We start from the raw sequence: 24,014 nt of genomic DNA, 5'->3' as shown, positions 1-24,014 counted from the left end.
CCACTGTCTCTTTCCTATTTTCTTTCTCTATCAGACATTCAGTTCTCAGAGTGACAAAGGACACAAAACCTAACTCAGAAATGATGAAATTCCTTCAAAACGCTAATACCCTTCTTCTTGTGGTGGCTGTCGTATCACTAACTGGGTATGTATTTACTTATTTATCATTTGAAGCTGGTTTATTCTTTAGTGTATTGTGATCTTAAATTAATAAACTAAAATGTATCAGTAGTGAAACTGTTTAGGAGTTTGAGGCGTACTTTTCATTTGAACTGATGAAAAATTCTTCACATTACAATTATTAACATAAGTCTCTCTGAACTAAACTTTGGATATTTTTCATGCAGTTACTGATCCACTATTACATTTTTTTTTTTTTTTTTTTTTATAAATCCATTCAGAAGCCAGTGGGCTGCTACAACAAATATTTTAGAGAAAAACTAGTTGCTGGTGTTGCCAATGATTGCTAGGTTCTGAAACAAACATGATAATGATGTTTAATACACTGAACGTGTTGAGAAGAAACAGAGAACTAAAACTGAAAAAAGTACTGTTGTACTGGCATTCATATTTGTTTGTAAAAACACATGCTTTTGTGTAGCTTATTTAAGGACAGAAAACTTTTTTTTAAACCTAATTTGACAGTCATAACATTAGAGGCTCCCTAGAGGTATATCGAGTGTAGAACCTCACATCATTTCCAGTCTGCCGTCGACATTGGTTTATACTGCCACCCAGCGAATTCATACTGAATTCATTAAAACTAAATTAAGACGTTTATAGGCAGAAGGCAGAATGTAATGAAAGTGGCTACTGAGGTTGTTGTCCTGCCTAACATCTGTTGTTCTTTTGTGTTGAGTAAATGAAGACAATAGCCTACAATATTGTGCAATTGTGTTGTTAAGGTGGCACTCCTTACCTGACAATATTCACAATACAGGGCGAATCTGAATTTTATTGTTGACTCAAATGTAGGGTGTGACTTTGTAAGTTGATTCAATCATTGAGTGACTGGTTGCTTGAAGTGAAAAACAGTGATGTCGTTACAAGGGGAAGTTATTTTTGATTAAAAAGTATGTCACTAATTTTTAATTACAGTTTTTCTCAGTTGCTGACATACAATTCATGAAAGAGTTCACCATTTTCTCACAACTATAAAAACAATCTAACACCAACATATACAAACCTCAAACTTCTAACACAAAATCAAATATTTTTGTCAAAAATATATCCTCTTTTGTCGTAACCAAACTTTTGCAAATCAGTTACAGTACACTTTTTCTTTTTGGATTTTCCATCTTTTCAGTCTTTATTCACCTGTTACTCGTTGTTTCTCATTGAAATTCATTAAAGTAAATAGTGTAAATTACATTGCTAATGTCATAGAATAGAACACTGTAACACAGTCTAAGTGTTACAACGTACCCCATCTGCACAACTGGAATTTAAAACTGGTTAGTGTCTTCTGCTAGTTATCAAACCATCATAAAACGATCTGAACTGATAAATAACAGATTAGAGATTAAAATAACAGCAGATTTGTCTAATTTTAAATGAATTATAAAAACTGATATGAAAAATGTACTTTAGCCAGAATTGTAATTTTACTATGGTAAAATAAATGTTCAGCGATATTTTCAAAAGATTTTTTAATTTTGGCGCACATTTTTTTTCTATATAATGTTGATATAGTGTCTAATAAATACTGTACATTTTGTAATGCTAACATGTCGAAATATTCAAACCACGTGTGTTACAACCATAGACTGTATAAAAACATGGACGTAGTGTAGTACGTAAGTCACCCATAGGTCTCCGAAGAGCATTTTTGAAGCCAAAAGTAGGCGGAGCCAGCCGTCGCCATCTTGGCAGCACATCACCATGCGTCACTCCCGTATAATAGAAAATGGGCAAAAAAGATGGAGCTGGTTGCTGAAACCACGCCCACCTAGCTCGACGACGGTGACAGCAGCGGCAATCCAACTGCCACTCAAGGCCACGTCCTTAATTATGCAGAACTGTAATGCTTAATATAATTTAAACGGATGAGTTATAAAATAATTCACCCCCTCGCAGTTGTCATGAAGGGCAAAATTAGCTATATGGACCAAAATAATTTTTTGAACCAGGCTGTAAACGTTTTTTTTTCTGCTGTAAAGTTGGGCATTTTAACATGGGGAGTCTATGGGACTGACTCCCTTTTGCAGCCAGCCTCAAGCGGCCAGTCGATGAATTACAGTTTAAGTCACTTCCTTGTGGACTTTTTTTTTTTCTTTCTTTATTCAGTTCTATCAAACAAAGACTTAATGTGAACAGGGAAACATTGCACATCTCAAAGCATGCAAAACATAACTGCAGCAACAACAAAATTACAATTGAATACAAACGTACATATAAACAAAGACAAATAAAAATAAGAAGAAAGAAAAAAAAGATTAAAAAAAAATAAATAAATAAAAATAAAATAAAAATATGCATTAGGGCAATTACATAAATTTGAAAAGCTTTAGAATTTGTATTGTTTTTAAAAGCTTCTTATTTTGTGATCTTATATTAGAAAGGGTTTCAAAATATATTTTAAGATCAGTGTTACAAAATGTAATATATGATGGTTTCTTTTGAAATACTTTTGACTTTTGAATAAAACTTTGCTAAGATAATTAACAGATTTATAATAAACATATGTTTATCAGAAAAAGATGGGTTTTGATAACAAAGTAAAATATCATGAGGTTCTAAATTAAGTGCTTTGTTTATTTTTTTTTGCTATGTCTATTTTAAAGTCAATCCAAAAAGAAATAGAAAAAGGGCAATAGAAAAATAAATGTTCAATATCTTCGACTGATATGTTACAAAAGGTACAATTATCACAAACACTATGAATATACTGTATTGACTAACAGCTCCATTTACAGGAAAACATCTGTGAATGATTTTGTGAAGTACTTCTTTTACTTTATTATAAATAACATATTTGTATGGTAATATCCAAATGCTGCGCCAAGATATACAGTGAGGTTTAAGCCATTTTGATTTACATGGAGGATTGGATCCGACATTAAGGGAGTTTCTTATAAAACTATTATTAAAACGCTTGTCAAAAATGGAGAGACCATTTACAAAAAGTTGGAGATTTTGTCGGCTTGTATTACTAATATTTAAATCAGAGAATTTGGTTAAAATTATTATGCCACTAGGAATAGCCTTGATTACTTTGTTAAATTCTTTTTCATTTACAAAAAAGCCATATTTTGTTATAAAATTAGGATAAGTGTATAATTGCCCATTATTGTCAATAAGCTGGTTTACAATTAATATGTTATGCCGAACCCAATTCTCCATATACAATGACTTGTTACTATGAGTGATATTACCATTGTTCCATATAAAACACCTACTAGGAGAAAAATTATGTTTGTACAAAAGTGACCAGTAAAGCAATGCTTGTTTGTGATAATTGGCCAAGGCAATAGGGAGTTTACCAGTTATATAAGGACACTGCAACAAAAAATGTAATCCCCCAAGTACTTCCTTATGGACTTCACGAGAGAGAACGGGAGGTTGCCGCTGGTTACACCCCGCGCTCCCCCTACTTCCTGTCGCGCGCAGCGCTCTCAAGTGGCCAAGACCGCAAGTGTGTGTATTTTGACAAGGCACCAGTCCAGGCCATTGCAGGGGTTCCACCTGGAGTGGACACTAGGGATGGGCGATACCAATTTTGTTTTTGATATCGATACCGATACAATACTTCTAAACTGAACTTTTAAATTATGAAATGTATTAAGTTATTAAATTACTAAGAATACAATGGGTAATAATACCTACTTAACTTTATATCTGGAACGCATTTTAACAGTCAATACGCCTTAATTGCAAATTATTAGGTTATATTTTTGTTTACACATGGTTAAAATATGTTTACTATAGTGGTAACCATTGAAATCTACAAATACTATAGCTAAACTATGGTCACTTTAGGAAAACCATGGTTCATCTTCATAAGGGACTGCCAGTAATAGGCTGTTGCATGCATAAAATGCAACCTTTTTATTTTATTCTATACATAATAGAACATGAGCAATATGAACTTTTAACATTCATATTTAAATAAACGTACTGCACAAACTAGGGTACAATTTCAATATGTTTATTGTGAAATAACTTTCTTCTACTTTGGGGAAACGCAGCTCTATTTAAATGCACTGTCAGAAGTGAGTGAACGCGCTCTGTAATTGATTAAATCTGCCTTGCAACATTTGCGTGGGTTCAGATGAGCAGGAAAATCCCTCCCACACAATAATTTGCTAACATAGGTTATTCGTCCAATTTAATGCATTGTACGCATTATTCTTTTGTTAAATAAACAAAATCACTGGTGAATAAAAACATCTTAGTATCGATATTTTTATTTGAGTTTCGATACTTTCGATACTCGCATCAGAAGAAAGTTAGCGAGGGATGGGCATTCATGTATGAAGTGGAGCACAACCACTTACCCTTTTGTTTTTCCTAATTTCTCTTACATCTCTCTCTTTTGAGCACGCATTCAAACACACTGGGATATAGTTTCCCAAAGCAAATGACTTGGGTGTGGCATGTGTGTCCTATGACCTGGCGCGTCATCCAGCCCCTCGAGAGGTTTTATCTACACCGGAACGCACCTTGTGTAAACAGACAACGTTAGATTTCGACATCTACATAAAATGTCTTTCAGAAAGAGCTCTAGCTATACTAGAACCCTTCATTAAACCGTGAAAGTTCAGACAGATTAAGCCAGTTTAGTATGTAATCTCTCTTGCGATCTTTTTCTATTTGAAGTGAACAAGGACAAACAGCCTACAGGAATAATGAAGTTTCAAAATATTAACACATTTCTTCTTGTGTTGGCTGGCATCTCAGTAACTGGGTATGTATTTACTCTTTTGTAATTTGTAGCTGGTTTACTGTTGTCTTTGTTTGGATCTTGAATTATTAAACTAGTTACAGCACAAGTACGTTCATTAATAAGATATTGTGCATTGAGCGGTATTTTTTCTATCGTTATTATGTGTATTACTCGGTAGGCCACTTAAATATAAATGCACAAAATTATTCACAGTGTTAAAATATTTATTTTAAAAAACATTATTATAATATATCATTATATACAATATTCATAAAATGACCTACTCTAAACGTGACTAATTGTAAGAGTGCAAAAAAAAAAAAAGGGAAAGGAAGTATAAAAGGTGAAACTGAGAAGGTCTTTATACCTGCTAATGCTAAAGGATGTTTTCCTACAACAATCTATTTTTGCATCAACCATTTCAGATGTACTTGTACCAATAAAACGGTAACTTTACAAGTCTGTCAGACATTTTTCTAGCCAAATATAAATATATTGGAAGAGTTCAGATGCAAAAGCCTCTAAGTGCCATCTGAAATTTAATTTTAAAATTAGCATTTTTGTGTTTAGGTTCAGTAATTTTACTTTAATGGCAATGGATCCTTTTCTATGCCATTAAAGTAAAATAAATGAACATAAATATAGGAACCTGTTAAAAATGCTCATTTTAGATAAGAATTTCAGACGGACTTGGAGGCTTTTGCATCTGAACTCTTAATTTTTTTTTTAAGTAGGCCTGTACTTTTGTTTTCTCTGTGACCTGCTTCGTCTCGCACAAAGCTTTCAAAGTATACTCAACTGCATTGGGTTCAACACCTGGGCAGTACTACAGGGTGGACACGTTCTGTCCCTGCGTTCCATTCAAAAGGGCTCATCCCTATGCCCTAACATAATTGAATTTAATTACAAAATAAATGTACAGTAACTGTAATCTGTTATAGTAACTGAGAAAAAAACTGCAATTAAATTGCAGTTAGGAAAATGTTAACGATTACAAAGGGCGTTACATCAAAATATTTTCACACACATACAGATCTGATTGATTTCTTTCCCAAATTGCTTTAATATAAGACACCATTATATATATGATTTATTTTTTTAAGATTAACTGTCCCCCCCAAAGACATTGTTACAGTGTTTCCTGTTGGAGCTATGCAAATAATTAATTTAAAAAACGGTATCATAACTATTAAATTATATCTTATGGTTTTAAATCTGCATTTAACCTCAGAACGATCTTAAAGTAAAAAGAGGTGTGGGTGGCTGTGCTTTAAAATTAAATTATTAGAATCTGAAGTGATAAAGGGTTTTGAAAGTCTGACAGTAATAATGTTTATTGTTTATGTTTATTATTAATTTTTTTTCATTTTTCGATACTTTACACGTCAGCCTCCCACATCACAACGTTGTGACTATTGAGCTTTATCATGTACTAGAAGAATCTGATACAGTCAGAAGTGGAACACAATGGAGCTACACTTTTTTTTTAACTTATATTTATCAAGAATTGATGTTATACAAAAAAGCACAACTGTCATGTCATGAAGTCATAAAGCAACAGTGAAACTAGTCATGCTTTGTTATCCTAGACAAAATCTTCACATCCTGTATTTCAGTCTTTTTGTGCTTTGTGCTGAGGTATAACTTTGCAGACATTTTATGACCTTGAAATTATATGAATAATCACTATTTATTTAATTTGTAGCATAGAATTGCCATTGGACGAAGTCTGTTTGTAAACCTTCAAGTAAAATAATGGTAACAGTTTATTTTAGGGTTTCTTAATTAGTTGCTTATTAGCATGCATATTATTAGAATATTAGCCATTTATTAGTACTAATTAAGCACATATTATTTCCTTATTCTACATGACCTTATTCTACATCCCTGATCCTACCCAATACCTAAACTTAACAACTACCGTACTAACTATTAATAAGCAGCAAAATAGAAATAAATTGTAGTGTTCCCTATTCTAAAGTGTTACTTAAATAATAATAATAATAATAATAATAATAATAATAATAATAATAATAATAATAATAATGTCTCAGAAATGTTGTGACATGGTCTGGTTCCATTTTTTTTTTTTTTTTTTTTTTTGGTATTTTCACTACACAATATTTTTTTCACTTGTAGTTACAGATTGTTATTTTAATGTTTAAACATCCCACAGATTTTTGAGGAAGTAAATATCTATGAGCAGGACTGTGTATTTGACTATATTGTAGGTGGAGTATTAGATTCTGATTTGTCAATCACTGAATCCTGAGGTCAAATATTTTTGCATATAGCCAGCTAAACTGTATATTTGAATATTGTCCCTGGCAACCATTTGAATCCACCGATGTGTGTTTATGCATGGCCTTGTTTGTTTGTACTGCAAGATATATGGAAACGTGTGTGTGTATGTGTTTGACACACTGCTATTCATTGTAAGATTATTATTATTTACAGATAAGTGTGTACGTTTTCATTAATAAAATGACATATTTCATTATATAAAGCAGTTTAAAGGCTTTTTATGCTTGTTGTCATTTCTATAGCTTTGTTGTAAAAACTGACCAGGACAGTTAAGGTTGGGGGTTATGGCATCACAAAATGACAAGGGCTTATGAATATTAATGGATTTTCTGGATGTTTTTCTGTTTTGATCATGTGCTGCTTTTCTCTGTTTTGTTTTGTACTTGAAGCTACTGATTTGTTGGTTTAGTAAAGGGGTCCTAATATGCCTTAATACCATTTTTCATTTTAATTAACAAAATGTGTCCCTGCACAACAGTGGATGCATTTCAGGTGTGGGTTATCAACCTTTAATTGTAGACTTGACAGTTTTCAGAACCTGTTATTTAGATCTGGTGTAGAGGCTCTTTGGGGGATATTATAATGTACTGAAAGATTCTGATCAGTCATTGGCTGTTGAACTGCCAGGGGTAGTTTGATTGGTTGTTTGAGTCTCAGGTAGCTTAGACTGTTGTTGCCTGAACAACACCACACAACACACTCCTCCTCCCCCCTTATAGAAAAAGACCATTCTCCTCCATTATCTGACCATCCAGTCTACTTCTCAGATTTAATGAGGATCCAACTGTTAAAACACAATGCGAGTAAATCCCTTTCTTCTGGCCATCTTACTGAGTGGGTTTGTAATTTATTTTTGAAAGATGTAGGTTTTGCATTAAAAATAAAATTATGATTTCAGGATGAGCTCATAAGCTCATGCACTTCAGCAACAAGATATCCAGCATACGGAAACATTATAGTGATGGTTTTGTTGTGTAGAAAAAAAAACTTGTTTCAGTATGGCCCTGATCCTGTTGCAACAGGTGCCAAAACCGTTTCCTTATTCAGAGAGTTCTTGGAATTACTTGGAAGTGAAAGAGAGAATGTTAAATACGTAATTATTGTAAAATTAACTTATTACATTAATAGCATGACAAACATACTGTATCCGTCTCACCATTTTTATATTTTATCACTTTGAGTCAGTCCATTAGTTGATTTGTATAAACCTTAATCAAGTTAGAAGGCATATTGAATTTTACACCCATTAAAATTCATAGGAATATGAAATCATAAGAATAGATTCAACCCTTATGATTATTTTATCATTCATGTTCTGTTATTGTGTTTTCTCATAGACTCATTTTTTTGGGCTACAGCTCCACATCATTAAGGTGAGTTTTTTTCTTTTTCAAAAGTGTGATAACTACACCCATCGAAACCTTAAGAATTGCTTATTACTGTTTCTGGAAATGAATGGGATACACTTGTCTAGGAAAAATGAGTAATGTAACCATTGTGCAGACATTATTTTATTAATTTCATACAGTTCATAACGTGAGAATAAAAGACACTGTCTATAACAGAAACTGTAAATTGATCAGTAACTAGTTTAGCATGTTCGATTTGCTGTTTGATTACATTCAGGGCCAACGTTATACGTATATCTATCTTAAACTTTAAGTTTACTTTTACCAATACTTTGTAAAGAAAGCATGTATGCTTAAAAAGATCATCAATTAAAGAAGTGATGCAGTGTTCTTGCATTAAGACTTTATCTTTGTTTCAGATATAAAGAGAAAAGATTCTGCCTCAAGTAAGTACTGTCACTGCTCATGCACTTACTTAAAACATACACCCATACTCATACCAAAACACATTCACAGAAGCACACAGACACTTTTATGCATGTATTGTACAGTGAGAGTTCAAATTATTCATAAATATTTTTAGAATGTTTTGTTTGCTACAGGATGCTCTTGAATGTTCTCTTAAACGTGAATGGAGGTAGTAAATAGCTTGTAGTGGAAATTGATAACTTGCTATTTTTTCTGGTATAAGAATCTTATAATAAGATAGGGCTGGACAATATATCGAACGATATGATCATGTGCATCTCGTCAGTAAAGCCGGTTCCATGATTAGCGGTAAATCCCCATCACCTGCTTTCAAATGGAGCTGCAGTTAATACACAGAGCCGTAGTTCACTGAGAAGCTACGCTATATCGAGTTCATTATTGAAGATGAATCGCCTTTGATAATGAACTCGATATAGCGTAGCTTGTCAGTGAACTAATTGTCTGTGTATTAACTGCAGCTCCATTTGAAAGCAGGTGACGGGGATTTACCGCTAATCATGGAACCGGCTTTACTGACGAGATGCGCATGATCATATCGTTCGATATATTGTCCAGCCCTATAATAAGATAGAACATATTTTACTTCTGTGTAAAGGTGTGAGCATTATTTTAATAAAGGGGAATCATGCCTTCCCATTTTAATAACAAATCGACTTGTGGGTATTTTAAAGAGTTAGAAATATGTTGAGTTGCATTTAACCCAGAATATTCCTTTTATATTCCACAGACTTAAACCTCAGGAAAGCTTCTTAGTGATATTTTATTTTATAAAATTATGAAACACTTTATATTAATAAATATAGTACTATATATACTCTGTAAACATATAAATGCACTCATGTACTTGCACATGTCTATAAATGATTTCAGATATTGTTTGCTTATGTAATTTGGAGCATATAGAGGTAGATTGCCAGTTAGTTGTAAGTTGTAAGTAGCTCCATCACACTTATGTGTTCTTTTTGTCTTGTAACTGCACACGTTTTTTCAGTTGCAGTAAGAGTGAAGTTAGAGTTCTTCAGACAAATAAACACTCTTAAACAAAGCCGTTTAAAAAAAAAAAGTATGTTGAGACAAACTTTGAAGTTGGCTTGAGAAAGCCAGGCCAGAAAGTTTGAAAACATTTTAAAAGCTTGAAGAAATTTTTTAAAAGTTATAGTCTATTAGAAAATAGATGGATAGATTGTATCTTGTATTGATTCTAGGGTGTTGCTAAGCAGTTGCTTAAGTACCTGTGGTGGTTGCTAGGGTGTTGCTATGCAGTTGCTAGGGTACTCAGGGTGGTTGCTAAGGTACTGTTATGCAGATGCTTGAGTACCCAGGTAGGTTGCTAGGGTACCCGGTGTGGTTGTTAGGGTGTAGCTATGCGGTTGCTACGGGGTTCAGGTTGGTTGCTAAGGTGTTGTTATGCAGTTGCTAGGGTACCCGGTGTGGTTGTTAAGGTGTTGTAATGTGGTTGCAGGCATGCTCTGGGTGGTCGCTAAGGTGTTGCTAGGCAGTTGTAAGGGTATTTTAGTTGGTTGCTAAGTGGTTGCTAGGGTGTTGTGGGTGGTTTCTATAGCGCACTAAAGGCCTGTTTACACCACTGTCACTTTTTAGTCAGCTGACCAATCACAGTGGAGGAGGGGCGGGACTAATACCACACTGACCAAACGTCACACCCTGCTTGTACTACGACTGAACAATAATGGAGAAGTTAATATAGCTTGTCTTCGGGTATTTATGTCTTTACCAGATGGAATTTCCTAACAACCATATTACTGTTATGAAAAATAAGGCTTGGAGAAACATTTTATTTGTGATGCGTCTGCCATATTACTTCATCAGATATTCCATATCATAGCAACCAAAGCGTCTCAACTGAAAAAAAAAAAAAAAAAGGCTGCGCTCACAGCTGGGCATTTTCAGCAGAGCGCCTGGTGTTTTCAGCTGGCTAAAAATGCTTTGGTGGACACGCGGCCTTAAAGAATAGCAGAATAGAGTCCCCACAGGTATAACGATAAAGACACAGATAAACGATTTCATTGGTATCACTTTCAGAACGATTTTTTTCCCAGCTGATGAACGATAAAAACATTGACACTCAATCCAGCTTATCCACCTTATTTCCCCGTAAGAGTGGGCGCGGCCATTACTGACCCCGGACCACAAAACCAGTCTTAAGTCGCTGGGGTATATTTGTAGCAATAGCCAAAAATTAATTGTATGGTTCAAATTACCGATTTTTCTTTTATGCCGAAAATCATTAGGATATTAAGTAAAGATCATGTTCCATGAAGATAATTTGTAAATTTCCTACCGTAAATATATCAAAAATGTATTATCATTAGTAATATGCATTGCTAAGGACTTAATTTGAACAACTTTAAAGGCAATTTTCTCAATATTTAGATTTTTTTGTTGTTGTCCTATTCGAACAAACCATACATCAATGGAAAGCTTATTTATTCAGCTTTTAGATGTATAAATCTCAATTTAAAATTTTTTTACCGTTATGACTGGTATTGTGGTCCAGGGTCACATTTGTCAATTTTATGTTTCTGGCTTCCGGTGTCATCCACTTCCACTTCCTGCTCGGTTTGCTGCTTGATATTACAAACTAGTGTGTTTTATTATATTATTTGAATCTATTATCTTAATTATGAACACACTGGTTTGTAGTGCAAGCAGTTTTACCATTTGTTATTTTTGTTGTTATTTCCCAACAGCAGCTAATGAACCGGAAGTCTTGCACATTCACAAAAAACTTCTTACTTACGCATTGAAAAATAAGGTGGATAACGAGCTCGAGAATTTAAAGGGGCAGACAAGCATGTGCTTAGAATAAACAGACAATATCATCCGCTGGTGTGGACGCTAATATAGTTATCTTTTATAGTTATCGTTCTTGGTGTTAACAGGCCGTTCTTGGTCAGAACAGTCTGAAGATCTGGGGCCAGCTGCATAAAAGGTTTAGACTAGTCTTACAAGTTAAGGCTGATTTATACTTCTGCGTCGGACCTACGCCGTAGCCTACGCATAGACGCACACCCTACGCCGTAGCCCGACGTGCAACCACAAGTGCTGTGATTGGTCTGCTAGAACCCCTTCCTCAGTATGTATTTGAGTTTGGTGTGTGTTTATAATGTTTATAATAACTTTAATATATTTTAATGTTACACCTTCTTATATAAAATAAAACAAAGCAAAGAACAAGTGTCTTATCATTTATTATACTACATAGCATTATACATCAGTAGTTGCCCACGACAAACAATGTTGATCTGCCGTGGTACATGTTCTTGTGGAGATTGAAAGAATGCCATCTTCTCCTGTTCCGTTGTTGTCTCCTTTTTGTAGTATTAAATAATGATTTAATGATTTGATATTTATTTGCCACTATCACGGCTATAATGCTTTTCCCCGACAAGTCGCTTCTTCTTTGGCTTTTGTCGTGGTACTGCGGGTAACACAAGCAACAAGCCCTTGGACACTGCAGACTAGCGGTTTGCATGTGTACTGCATGTCGATGCGTACAACGACGCAGAAGTATAAATGAAAACTGACGCATAGCCTACGGCGTAAAGGCTACGGCGTAGGTCCAACGCAGAAGTATAAATCAGCCTTGAGTCATCAGTTTTTTTCTTTAAAACTGGTCATCATTTTTTAAAAATTCAGTTACATAAAAGCATACATTAGTCTACATACATAGATTAGTCCAAAATAAGACTAATTACCCCTTGAATAACAGCTAGTTGGTTAAACTCATTCTTAAGACATTGTCTTAACATAAGTTAATGCTAAGTTTATGCAACTGCCCCGTGGGCTGAGTTTGGTGTTTGTAGCTTGAAGGCCTTAGGTAAGGAGAAGTTAGGGTTGATGTGAAGAAGTGAAGTGACGTGACATACAGCCAAGTATGGCGACCCATACTCAGAATTCATGCTCTGCATTTAACCCATCCAAAGTGCACAAACACACACCATGAACACACACCCGGAACAGTGGGCAGCCATTTATGCTGTGGCGCCCGTGGAACAGATGGGGGTTCGTTGCCTTGCTCAAGGGCACTTCAGTCGTGGTATTGCCGGCCCGAGACTCGAACCCACAACCTTAGGGTTAGGAGTCAAACTCTATAACCATTAGGCCACGACTTCCCCTTGATACATTTAATCTCAGAAGAAGAAGTAGTTTAAATAGCATTTCAGTAAGTTGGCTTTTTCAAGCCTACTTAATTATTTACCGATTCTATGTTTTATTTCTTAGCCTAACAAAAGAGCACCAGGAAAACTCGAACTTGCAATCACCACAAGGGTGAGTACAAACACTCTCTTCAACAGTTTTGCTCTAATTTATTGTGATGTGTTTGTTGAGTTTTCATTCAGTCAGCCACAGTTCATCTGTATGGTACCCCACCAAAATATTCCTCAATATAAACTGAACACTCCTTAACAAGGTATACATGGGGTTGCTGTAAAAGAAAGTATAATTTTATGCATGTGTACATAGTGAAGTGACATGGCCAAGTATGGTGACCCATACTTGGAATATGTGCTCTGCATTTAACCCATCTAAGTGTACACACAATCCGTGAACACACACCCGGAGCAGTGGGCAGCAAATGCTGCGGCACCCGTGGAGCAGTTGGTGGTTCGGTGCCTTGCTCAAGGGTCTCACCTCAGTCGTGGTATTGACAGTGGAGAGAGCGCTGGTTATTCACTCTCCCCACCTACGATCCCTGCCGGACCTGAGACTCGAACCCACGACCTTCGGGTTACAAGTCCAATTCTCTATCCATTAGACCATGACTGTTAATTAATTAATGCCAGCAAACATAAGGGGAATTAGGGGAGTGAGAGTTAGAGAATAAATGATAGGATGGGCAGAACATTTTACAAAAAAAATTTTTTTTTCAGATTTGTAAAAGGACAGGGAGATTTGACAAAGAGAGGATGGGAGAGGTTCAGTGATGTATCTTGAAAAAGACCTGCCAAAAATGGATGACTCTTTAAGGAATGCTAAGCTCTATGAAGAATGCAAAAGTCAGGTTCTGGAAGTAAAAATCCCATTCATTTTCTTTATATGGGAACTGATTTTCAACAATGACTTATAAACCATTAAAGACAGACTTACTGTGAGCTACGAGGCTGTTTATCAATTATATGTGACCCGTGCTGGAAAAAATTATGTGCTGGCAATGTGCATGGGCTAATTTTGAGCTACAGGCAAAATAAAATAAAATAAAATAAAATGTCAATTTTGAGGTTTTTCACAAAAATTTGTTCATTACGCCCTCGTCTATCAATCCCAATGCTCCAAATAATAATTTTAGATGTTTAAAATCCCTTTATTTATATGTTTTCTGGATTTGATTATTTGTTTTTTTAATGCTTTTGTTTATGCAAAATGAAAAAGGTAATTAATTAAAAACTTATTTGTTTCTGTCTTATATTTGTTCTACTGTTTTTTGTTTTTATTTTTTGCTTCTGTTCTAATTTATAATAACAGATATAAAATAAAAATAGCTATATTGTGATTATTAATATAGTAATTATTATTGAGATAAGAACTGGAGAATTAGATGCAATGTTGCTCTGTGATATTCCTTAAAATTGACCTTGCTGACTCTATCAACATAAAACGGGTGTAGCTCAGTAATTTTTTTGCCCAATTCCAACAAATACATCATTCTGAAGGTTTGTGACTCATTTTGCCAGCACAGGTCACATGTATTCTTTTTTTGAAGCTATCAGCTTGCATTATTTCAAATGATTTTTTAAACATCTTGTGAAGCAGCTAAATTTTTGGTGAAAAACTACATTACCCATGATTCCACCAATCAGAGAATCATGACAACCAAATCTCACCAAAAGAACTTCTAAGTGCCTCTTCAGTTCCATGACGCACTTCGAATGTAATAGTCATAATTATAGTCATAATAATAATCTCTCTACACCCTGAATATAATAGTCATAATTATCGTCATAAGAATGATCGCTCTACACTCTCAGATTACTTAAACATCTGTATATATGTCCATATTTTGTAATAAATTTACATTTATTGTTTCTATATCTATAATTAGCATCTTTAAATCAATATTTTTATATTTCTTCAGTGTTTTTAATTTGTCATTCGCAATGTTCCTTTGGATTATAGTTCCTACCCTCATTAACATCAAGTACACAGTTGTATACCTTTTTGTCTTTTTGTCAGATTTTCCAGTGCTTTTTTGCTTTCAGTCAAAGTTTTTAATGTTGTGATTCACATCGTTTCTAGTTGGTGAAGACAATACAATGAGTGGGAAAAATATATCCGAAACCAAGGCTTCTAAAAGAAGGGGAAGGGCAGTATAGAGATATGTAGAATTAATGCAAATCGTATTAATTGGTTAGTTCACCCAAAAATGAAAATAAGCCCATAAATTACTCACCTCCTAGTTGGCAGGTTTGTATATGACTTTCTTCTTTCAGACGAATCCAGTCGGAGTTATATTAAAAATGGTCTTTGATCTTTCAAGCTGTTTCATGGCACTCAGCAGGTGTTGCATGTATCAGTCCAAAAGAAGTGAATTAAAAAGCACCCATCCATTAAAAAAAAAAGTGTCTCACACGGCTCCGGGGGGTGAACAAAGGCCTTCTATAGTGAATCGATGTGTTTTTGTAAGAAAAATATCCATATTCAAAATGTAATAATCACTTTAATGTAGCTTGCGCCTACAGTTGTACACAGAAGCAGCTCCGGGCTGATGACGTAAGAGGTCAGCGCTGCTCATGCGCCAGTGAGTCTTGTGAAAACGAGCGTTTATTAACAGGGGCAAAGGAAGCAAAGTTTCCTTACTTTAGCAAAGGAAAACCACTCTCCTCTTGGCTTATATCGAAATCCTCAGACATTTTTCTTTACAAATCCTCGTTTTGTACTTCTAAATATAAACCTGTAACTCGTTTTGATCTCTCTGCTGTGCGTCCACGTTTGTCACTTCTGAGCGGCGCATGCGCAATGCTGACCTCATACGTCATCCGCCCAGAACTGCTTCTGTGTTTCCGGAGCCATGTGAGACACTTTTTTTAATGGATAGGCGCTTTTTATTTCACTTCTTTTGGACTGATGCATCCAACACCCGCTGAGTGCCATGAAACAGCTTGAAAGATCAAAGACAATTTTTAATATAACTTTGACTGGATTCGTCTGAAAAAAGAAAGTCATATACACCTAGGATGACCTGGGCTTATTTTCATTTTTGGGTGAACTAACCCTTTAAGATAATATGCTATTCCAAAAGAGTGGCTACAGAGGACCAGAGTATGTAGGAAGGTGTGTAAGGAATGAGTAACTCTGAAGTAGTGAAGGACAAGACTATAAAGAGCTTTGAAAGTTAATCTTGAATTTTACGACTGAATGCAGATGTTGACAGGTAACGAGTAAAACTGGTAGAGTTTGGGTGTGATGTGTTGCAGACATTCAACCTTAATAAAGTCAGTTGAGAGCTTATGATGTGAAGATCCCTGTTCAGATCACAGTAAGACACATCATCAGCAGACTTTTGAAAAGTAGTTGGGAGGTCAAAACTGTTTAGAATAATGAGGAATAACATGTTTTGACTTTTGGAGTTATTACTGTTAAACTGTTATTTTATTTTACAGGCTTTCATACAAACAGCCCAGTGTAGTAGGGTAAGAACATACACACTTATTTAACCTTTTATATTATTTATTAATGATTTTTTTCTTTTACACTATTTTGCATTTGGATTTACATTTCATCCACACATGTGTCTTTCTTCATTTAAAACAGCCCAGATGGCAAAGTTGTTCCTGTGACACCATGGTTATCCCCAATTGTATGGGAAGGAACTTTTGATCCATTACTGATTGATTCGATCTACAGACAACAGAACATCACCATAGCAACTACAGTCTTCGCTCTTGGAAAGTGAGTTTCCATCTCTCCAATCTCTTCCTCTGATCTTCATTGACTTATAATTTAACTGTAGCATTTAATTGTAAGAGTGAATTTAATTGTAACATTTAATTGTAAGATTCAGGCAGACGGTGGTATATCATCATGAATTGACAAACATGACTGACATAGCACACATTGCAAGAGAAAAAAGTGTTTAGTTTTATCTGGCCAGCTCTGTGGATTTACCAGTTTCTCCACTTGCATATATGAACCTGTTTACTTACCTATTGTAGTGACTAATCCTCTTCCTGGAGTTTAGCTCCAGCTTGACACACCTGAAACAGCTAATCAAGGTATTCAGGATCACTAGCTTTCCACTTTTCTTATAGACAGAACTCTGCATAAAACTATTCATAATAAGAAGAAAAAAAGATAAATCAGCACCATAGTGGATTCCAAGTGATCAGGGGCTTAGGGCGATCCATTTAAACCCATTGCACCCATTGTATTTTGTTAGTTTAACTTCTAGTTTGCGTATGTTCCCTCGTCTGGGTGCGGTTTCTTTTTTCTACTTCTTGTGTTCTTCTGATACTATTGTTATTAAATAAATGCTAAGCTACATCCTGATCCTGGCTGGGGTATTCCAGAAAGTAGGTTATCTGTAAACTTACCCGGGTATGTTGCACAAGTAAACAAATAACTTTTAAAAACAAGCAACTCATTCTCTGAGCATAACCTTCTTTTATGTATATAGCATAAAAAAGATACTTCATGTTCACAATAATAAAAACATTAGATTAAAAGACAAAAGTTTAAAGGAAAGATTAAAAAAAAAAGGATTGCACAACCACCCAGTATGTGACAATCACCACCAAGATCTTCTTATCTTCACACGAAAGAAGACACCAATAATAATAAGTATTTAAAGCGGTGATGTTTTAGGAACTGAAAACCACGAGTAAGAAATAGTTGGGTCAATCAACCAAGTGTGCCAGGTTTTATGTGATGGTAAGCACAGATGGGCATAAATACATGAAAAAAAGAAACTTATGTTTTCATTTTACCTCTTCCATTCCCCTGCCCTGTAGTAAATACATATATATATATATATATATATATATATATATATATATATATATATATATATTATATATATATATTTATATTTTTTGTTAAATTTAATTCCAGTAAAGTTTATTTTGTTGTATATAAAGTTTATTCAAATTAGAAAGTTTATCTAAAATGTACATTGTAAAATTATAATTAATTTAAATGGCATTTAACATGATTTGCTCAAAGTTTCTTTTTTGATATACAATAAAACCAAAAGCTGAAGATTTTTTTGGTATACCATTCATCAGTGTTTGTATCAGTATTTGTTACAAACCCTTTTAAGTCTATGGAAAATAAGGGGTGCAACATTAAAACACCGAACATATACTGGAAAGCAATTATACACAAACAGGTATGAGTCTGATAAAGTGACTGTTTATTACAATGAAGTAAACAGCCCAATAGATTAACCCCAAATACTTATTTTCATAAATTTACAACTTATATACAATTTTGAACCGAGCAAAAATAAATTAGGTTCACAAAAGAACGGGGAAAAGAGAAAAGGACTAGACTGTGCCAAATCAAAGAAAGGAACAAAACCAATCTCACAAAAAAAAAAAAACTTCTAAACTCAATCCACAATCAATGTTCTCAAGAAAATCACAGATTTAAATAAAAGAAACAATCTTCAGTGTCAAAGACCCCCTAAATAATCTACTCTTTACTACAAACCAAAAAGATACAGAGGGTGGCACGTGTCTCTAAACTAGTGTTCTATACACAAATGAAAACTCATTATGACACGTTTATCATGTGATATCTTACCTGTTCTTTCCCCCTTCCCAGGTTTCATAACACAGATTTTACCATTAGATAACAAAAACGGTGAAAGGTACAAAGAAAAAGAATATCAAATGAGCCATCATTCTCTAAGTAACCAAAGATCACAGACTTTTTAAATTGAGTGGACCTGGGTAAAATAGGGTGGACCTTAGTGTCTATTTCAAAAATCATTTTACAATAGCCTAAATGACATAAAAATAAGTATGCAAATTTTGTGTGATTTTTTTTTTTTTTTTTTGTGTGTGTGCAGATTTGCATATGAATGTAAGCTATTCATTTCCCAGTGTAAACAGCTTCAGTTATTATAATGGGAGTTTTTGTGAGTGCGTCAACTCTAGCTAGACTGAAGTCAGTGAAAATGTTCTTTGATAATGTAGGCTAAATGTTCTTTGCTCTCTTTCTATACAATGAAAGTGTTATAATTAGTAACTTACTATGTTTTTATTAAATTCACGTTAAATACAAAGTCAGTCGTATTAAAAATATTTTATGGCATGACATCCATATCTGGTACTTAAGTAAAAAGATGAGTTTTATGCGTAGTTAATAGATTACACTAACAGGTTACTTTGCCCATAGCCATTAAAGATCACCTAACATTATCTATAAATGTGCAAAATGCTTTTACTTACACATAGCCTATTTGAGAATCAAGATATTTCATGATATAGTTAACATGTTTCAGAAAATTTCAAATGAAAAGAAAAATTAAATAAAACATAAGCCTCAAAACATAACGCTATCATTGCTGTATGTCACAAAAATGAACTTCTCCGGGGGGTGAACAAAGTCCTCCTGTAGCGAATCGATGCATTTTTGTAAGAAAAATAACCATATTTAAAATCAATTTAATCTAGCTTGTGCTCACTGTTGTACACAGAAGCAGCTCCGGGCTGATGAAGTATGAGGTCGGCTTTGCGCATGTCACTTCTGTCACTCAGAAATGACAAATGCGGAAGTGCAGGGGAGAGATCAAAATACAACAACAGTCACTAATTAGAAGGACAAAACGAGGATTAGTAAAGAAGAATGTCGATTATGATTATGGATATTTTTCTTACAAAAACACATCGATTCACTACAGGAGGCCTTTGTTCACCCCCCGGAGTTGTGTGAGACACTTTTTATTATGGATGGGCTCTTTTTATTTCACTCCTTTCGGACTGATGCACTGCAACACCCGCTGAGTGCCATTAAACAGCTTGAAAGATCAAAGACAACTTTTTATATAACTCAGACTGGATTCGTCTGAAAGGAGGTAGATATAGAAAGAAGTCATATACGTACATCTAGGATGGCTGGGATAATTGTAATTTTTTTGGTTGAACTATCCCTTTAAGGTTTCTTGGCTGTTGTTTGGCAATTCAAAGTTTCAGCTCCCTCCACAGATTTAGGATTGAGATCTGGAGACTGGCTAGGCCACTCCATGACCTTAATGTGCTTCTTCTTGAGCCACTCCTTTGTTGCCTTGGCGGTATGTTTTTGGTCATTGTAATCCTTGAAGACTTAGCCATGACCCATCTTCAGTGTTCTGGCTGAGGGAAGGAGGTTCTCGTCCAAGGTTTAACAGTATGGCCCCGTCCATTTGCCCCTTAATGCGGTGAAGTCAACCTCTACCCTTAGCAGAAAAAAAGCCCCAAAGCATAATGTTTCCACCTCCATGCTTGACTGTAGGGATGGTGTTCTTGGGGTCATGGTCAGCATTTATCTCCCTTCAAACACGGCAGGTCGAGTTAATGCCAAAGAGCTCGATTTTGGTCTCATTTGACCACAGCACTTTCTCCCAAGCCTTCTCTGAATCATTTTGATGTTCTTTGGCAAACTTTAAACGGGCCTGTACATGTGCCTTCTTGAGCATAGGGACCTTGCGGGTGCTGCAGGATTTCTGTCCATTGCTTCGTAGTGTGTTACCAATGGTTTGCTTGGTGACTGTGATGTCAACTGCCTTAAGATCATTAACAAGCTCCTCCGGTGTAGTTCAAGGCTGATCCCTCACCTGTCTCATGATCATCCTTACCACATGAGGCCGAATGATGGTTATTTTGTATTTCTTCCATTTCCGAATAATCACACCAACAGTTGTCTCCTTCTCACCAAGCTTTTTGCTGATGGTCTTGTAGCCCATTCCAGCCTTGTGCAGATCTACAGTCTTGTCTCTGACATCCTTTAACAGCTCTTTGGTTTTGCCCATTGTGGTTGGAGAGGTTGGAATGGCAGATACAGATTATGTGAACAGGTGCCTTTTATACATTTTTATAACAAACTGACATTAGGAGTAACTTCTTAAAGTGACAGGACTAATCTGTGTTCCACATGGGCACATAACCAATCAGTGGGAGCCAGAATTCTTGCTGGTTGGTAGGGGATCAAATACTTATTTCACTCACTGAAATGCAAATCAAGCTCTAACCTTTTTTTAAAGTGTCTTTTTTTTCTGGATTTTTTGGTCGGTATTCTGTCTCTATCTATTTTAATATACCTACCATAAAAATTACAGACCCTTCATTTGTTTGTAAGTGAGCAAACTTACAAAATCAGCAGGAGATCAAATAAATATTTTCCCCACAGTATGTTATCATACTCATACAGTATGTTTTGTTCTAATGTCACAAGTCGTAATCTCAAGTTTACTGGGTTTCTGTGATTATTTTGTGTGGGTTTAAATGGTGTACATACATTTTTTTTTCATGTTTCCTCTAAAATGACCCACAACCTTATCAGTTTATATGTGAAGAAATCCATTTATTCATAAACTAAACCCGAAAGGCCTTTTTCTATGTAAATGATTTAGAAGAATTTCTATCAATTCACACTTGATTGAACTATTTACACTTTATATCATCGTCACAATATGTATTGTCATATCACCCAACCCTAACTTGCAGTAATGCTTTAAACACATTTGACAAGCTAGTTGATAAAAAACATATTCTTCTATGTTAACTGAAGGCAAATCTGAAAGATGCACTATTTTAACTTTAATCAACAAGTACAACTGACCATGACATCCTCACCTTCTCTTATTCCAAAAAAGTCACTCACTCAATGCTGAATGGAGCTGTACAGCTGCAGCTCACATGCATGAATGTTGGGGTTGGAGGGAGGGGTGCATGTCTGAACTAGTTGATGCACAAAATCAGCACCCTGATAAAGAAGTTGACTGGCACAAAATATTTTAAGTATTCTGAAAATACAAAAATACTAATCTTAAATGTAAATACAAATTACATTTGATTTTTTTCCAAAGGCTTTAAAATACAAAATAGTATTTTGAATTTCAAAAGTGTATTTTAAATACTTGTATCTGAAATACTGCCCATTGCTGATGGTAAGTTAACCCCTGCTTTCTTGAATATCCTGCTTTCCTCATGTCTGTGTTCGTCCCGACATTACAAAAGGCATGTGTGTTAGATCTAAACTTTGAGGCGAGTGGCCCTTCAGGAGCTGAACTGGACAACCCTGATCTAGTGTTTTGTATAGTCTCAAATGTACAGTATATTGGAGTTCGTCTTATGGTCTTCTTATGGTTAATAAATTGCCAAAAAGAGGGGAGGGGGGGAAATTAAAATGCTTTTTTTTTATTACTTTACATTTCAGTCCCTCTTCCTTTTTTTTTCTAGATACACACAGTTTCTTAAAGATTTCCTGGAGTCTGCAGAGCAGAATTACTTTGTTGGATTTCGTGTGCATTATTATCTGTTCACTGATCAACCAGAACAGGTTCCTGAAGTGAAACTGGGTGAAGAACGTCAGCTGACGGTGTTGAAAGTCCCTAGTTCTAACAGATGGCAGGAGATCACTTTGCGCAGGATGGAAAAGCTGGAGAAACTGATTGAAAGTCGATTGGTCAATGAAGCTGACTATGTTTTCAGCCTTGATGTGGACACAAAGTTCTACGGGCGATGGGGGGCAGAGTCTTTGGGTCGTCTTATAGGTGTGATACATCCTGGTTACTATCAAACAGCACGTGAACAGTTCCCATATGAGCGCAGGCCCGAGTCTCAAGCATTCATTCCTTATGCTGAGGGTGATTATTATTATGGTGGAGCTGTGATCGGTGGCTTAGTGAAAGATGTATATGAGGCTGCTAAAACCTGCCGGGAGCAACTGGACATTGATGCAGCTAAATCGATTGAGGCAGCATGGCAGGAGGAGTCCCATTTGAACAAATACTTCCTTTATAACAAACCCAGCAAGGTGCTCTCACCAGAATATCTGTGGCAGGACTTCAAACCTCACACAAATGAAGTCAAAATCATTCGCTTCTCTCAAGTTATTAAAAACTATGCTGCAGTTCGTCCAAACCCATAACAGCTGTAAACTGTCACATATTTATGGACTTTATTTGGAATAAGTATAAAATATGAATATCAGGCATGTAAATTTAACTGCAGTTCTTGATTGTCTAACAAAACCTGTGGCCAAATATTTATTCATTAGCTATACATCAGCATTTGTACTACTGCTTTCGAAGGTTATTTGGATGCAATGCATAAAACTGCAGGAAAACAGTTTTATAATTAAATTGAATCAAGGAGAGATAAAAACAGTCAAGCATTATTATTATACTATAACAGCTTGAGAAGAGTTTTAGATTTTTTTTTCTCTCGCCGCACTGCCATAAAGAGCCAACTGATCCCAAATGCTGGTTCATGCTTACTTTTGCATAGGCTAAAGAGAAGGCAAAGAAAGGCACTTTGCATATTAAAAACCAACAACACTGCTGAAAGATCTGAATGTTTTCCATTTATTCAAAATAAACATGAACTAACGTTAGAACTGCAGTAGCATTGGGAATGTCTTGTATAGGGTTGCAAAGGGGTGGAAATTGGTATGTAATCTGGGGAATTTTGGAAATAATTCAAGTTGGAAACTTAACAGGAATTTATGGGAATTCATTGGAAATTTTGGGAAATTTATAGAAACTGTATTATATACAAAAATAAATATAAACAGTGTGTTTGGTCATAAGTTGACAATAATATTTTTCATAAACTATCATTTTTTTGAACCTGTGATTTTTTTTTTTTTTTTTTTCAGGATTAATTGATGAATAAAAACTTTAAAAGAACAGATTTTATTCAAAATAGAAATCTTTTGGCTGATGAAAATTCAGCTTTGAATTACAGAAATACATTACATTTTAAAGTACATTAAAACAGAAAAACATTATTTTAAATTGTAATAATACTTCATAATGTTACTATTTT

At 35.0% G+C, this 24,014-nt stretch overlaps 1 protein-coding gene across 5 annotated transcripts; it reads left to right on the top strand.

The window, feature by feature from the left end:
• On the top strand, positions 1 to 23,775 carry LOC109066901 (globoside alpha-1,3-N-acetylgalactosaminyltransferase 1-like). 5 transcript variants are annotated; one of them, XM_042754266.1, is made up of 8 exons: positions 37 to 145; positions 4,819 to 4,906; positions 8,527 to 8,562; positions 8,958 to 8,984; positions 13,270 to 13,317; positions 16,647 to 16,676; positions 16,798 to 16,935; positions 22,425 to 23,775. In XM_042754266.1, the coding sequence occupies exons 2-8, from the start codon at positions 4,848 to 4,850 to the stop codon at positions 23,113 to 23,115; spliced, it is 1,029 nt and encodes a 342-aa protein (XP_042610200.1). In that variant the 5' UTR covers positions 37 to 145; positions 4,819 to 4,847; the 3' UTR covers positions 23,116 to 23,775. The 5 variants fall into 5 exon arrangements, with proteins under 5 accessions (XP_042610192.1, XP_042610205.1, XP_042610200.1 ...); XM_042754258.1 differs by lacking the exon at positions 4,819 to 4,906 and having other exon boundaries at positions 1 to 145; XM_042754261.1 differs by lacking the exon at positions 37 to 145 and having other exon boundaries at positions 4,487 to 4,906.
• The last annotated feature ends 239 nt before the right edge of the window (positions 23,776 to 24,014 follow it).

The sequence above is a fragment of the Cyprinus carpio genome, chromosome A5 (genome assembly GCF_018340385.1).
Source record: "Cyprinus carpio isolate SPL01 chromosome A5, ASM1834038v1, whole genome shotgun sequence".
Classification (NCBI taxonomy): Eukaryota; Metazoa; Chordata; class Actinopteri; order Cypriniformes; family Cyprinidae; genus Cyprinus; species Cyprinus carpio.
The sequence above is the reverse complement of the archived record's forward strand: the minus strand, read 5'-3'. Positions and strand labels throughout refer to the sequence as shown.

Excerpts from the sequence above, each read along its gene's own strand:
- LOC109066901 (XM_042754258.1), top strand. The coding sequence starts at position 81 with ATGATGAAATTCCTTCAAAACGCTAATACCCTTCTTCTTGTGGTGGCT. Across the intron at positions 8,985-13,269 it reads GAGAAAAGATTCTGCCTCAA|CCTAACAAAAGAGCACCAGG; the intron begins GTAAGTACTGTC and ends TTTATTTCTTAG. Across the intron at positions 16,677-16,797 it reads AAACAGCCCAGTGTAGTAGG|CCCAGATGGCAAAGTTGTTC; the intron begins GTAAGAACATAC and ends CATTTAAAACAG.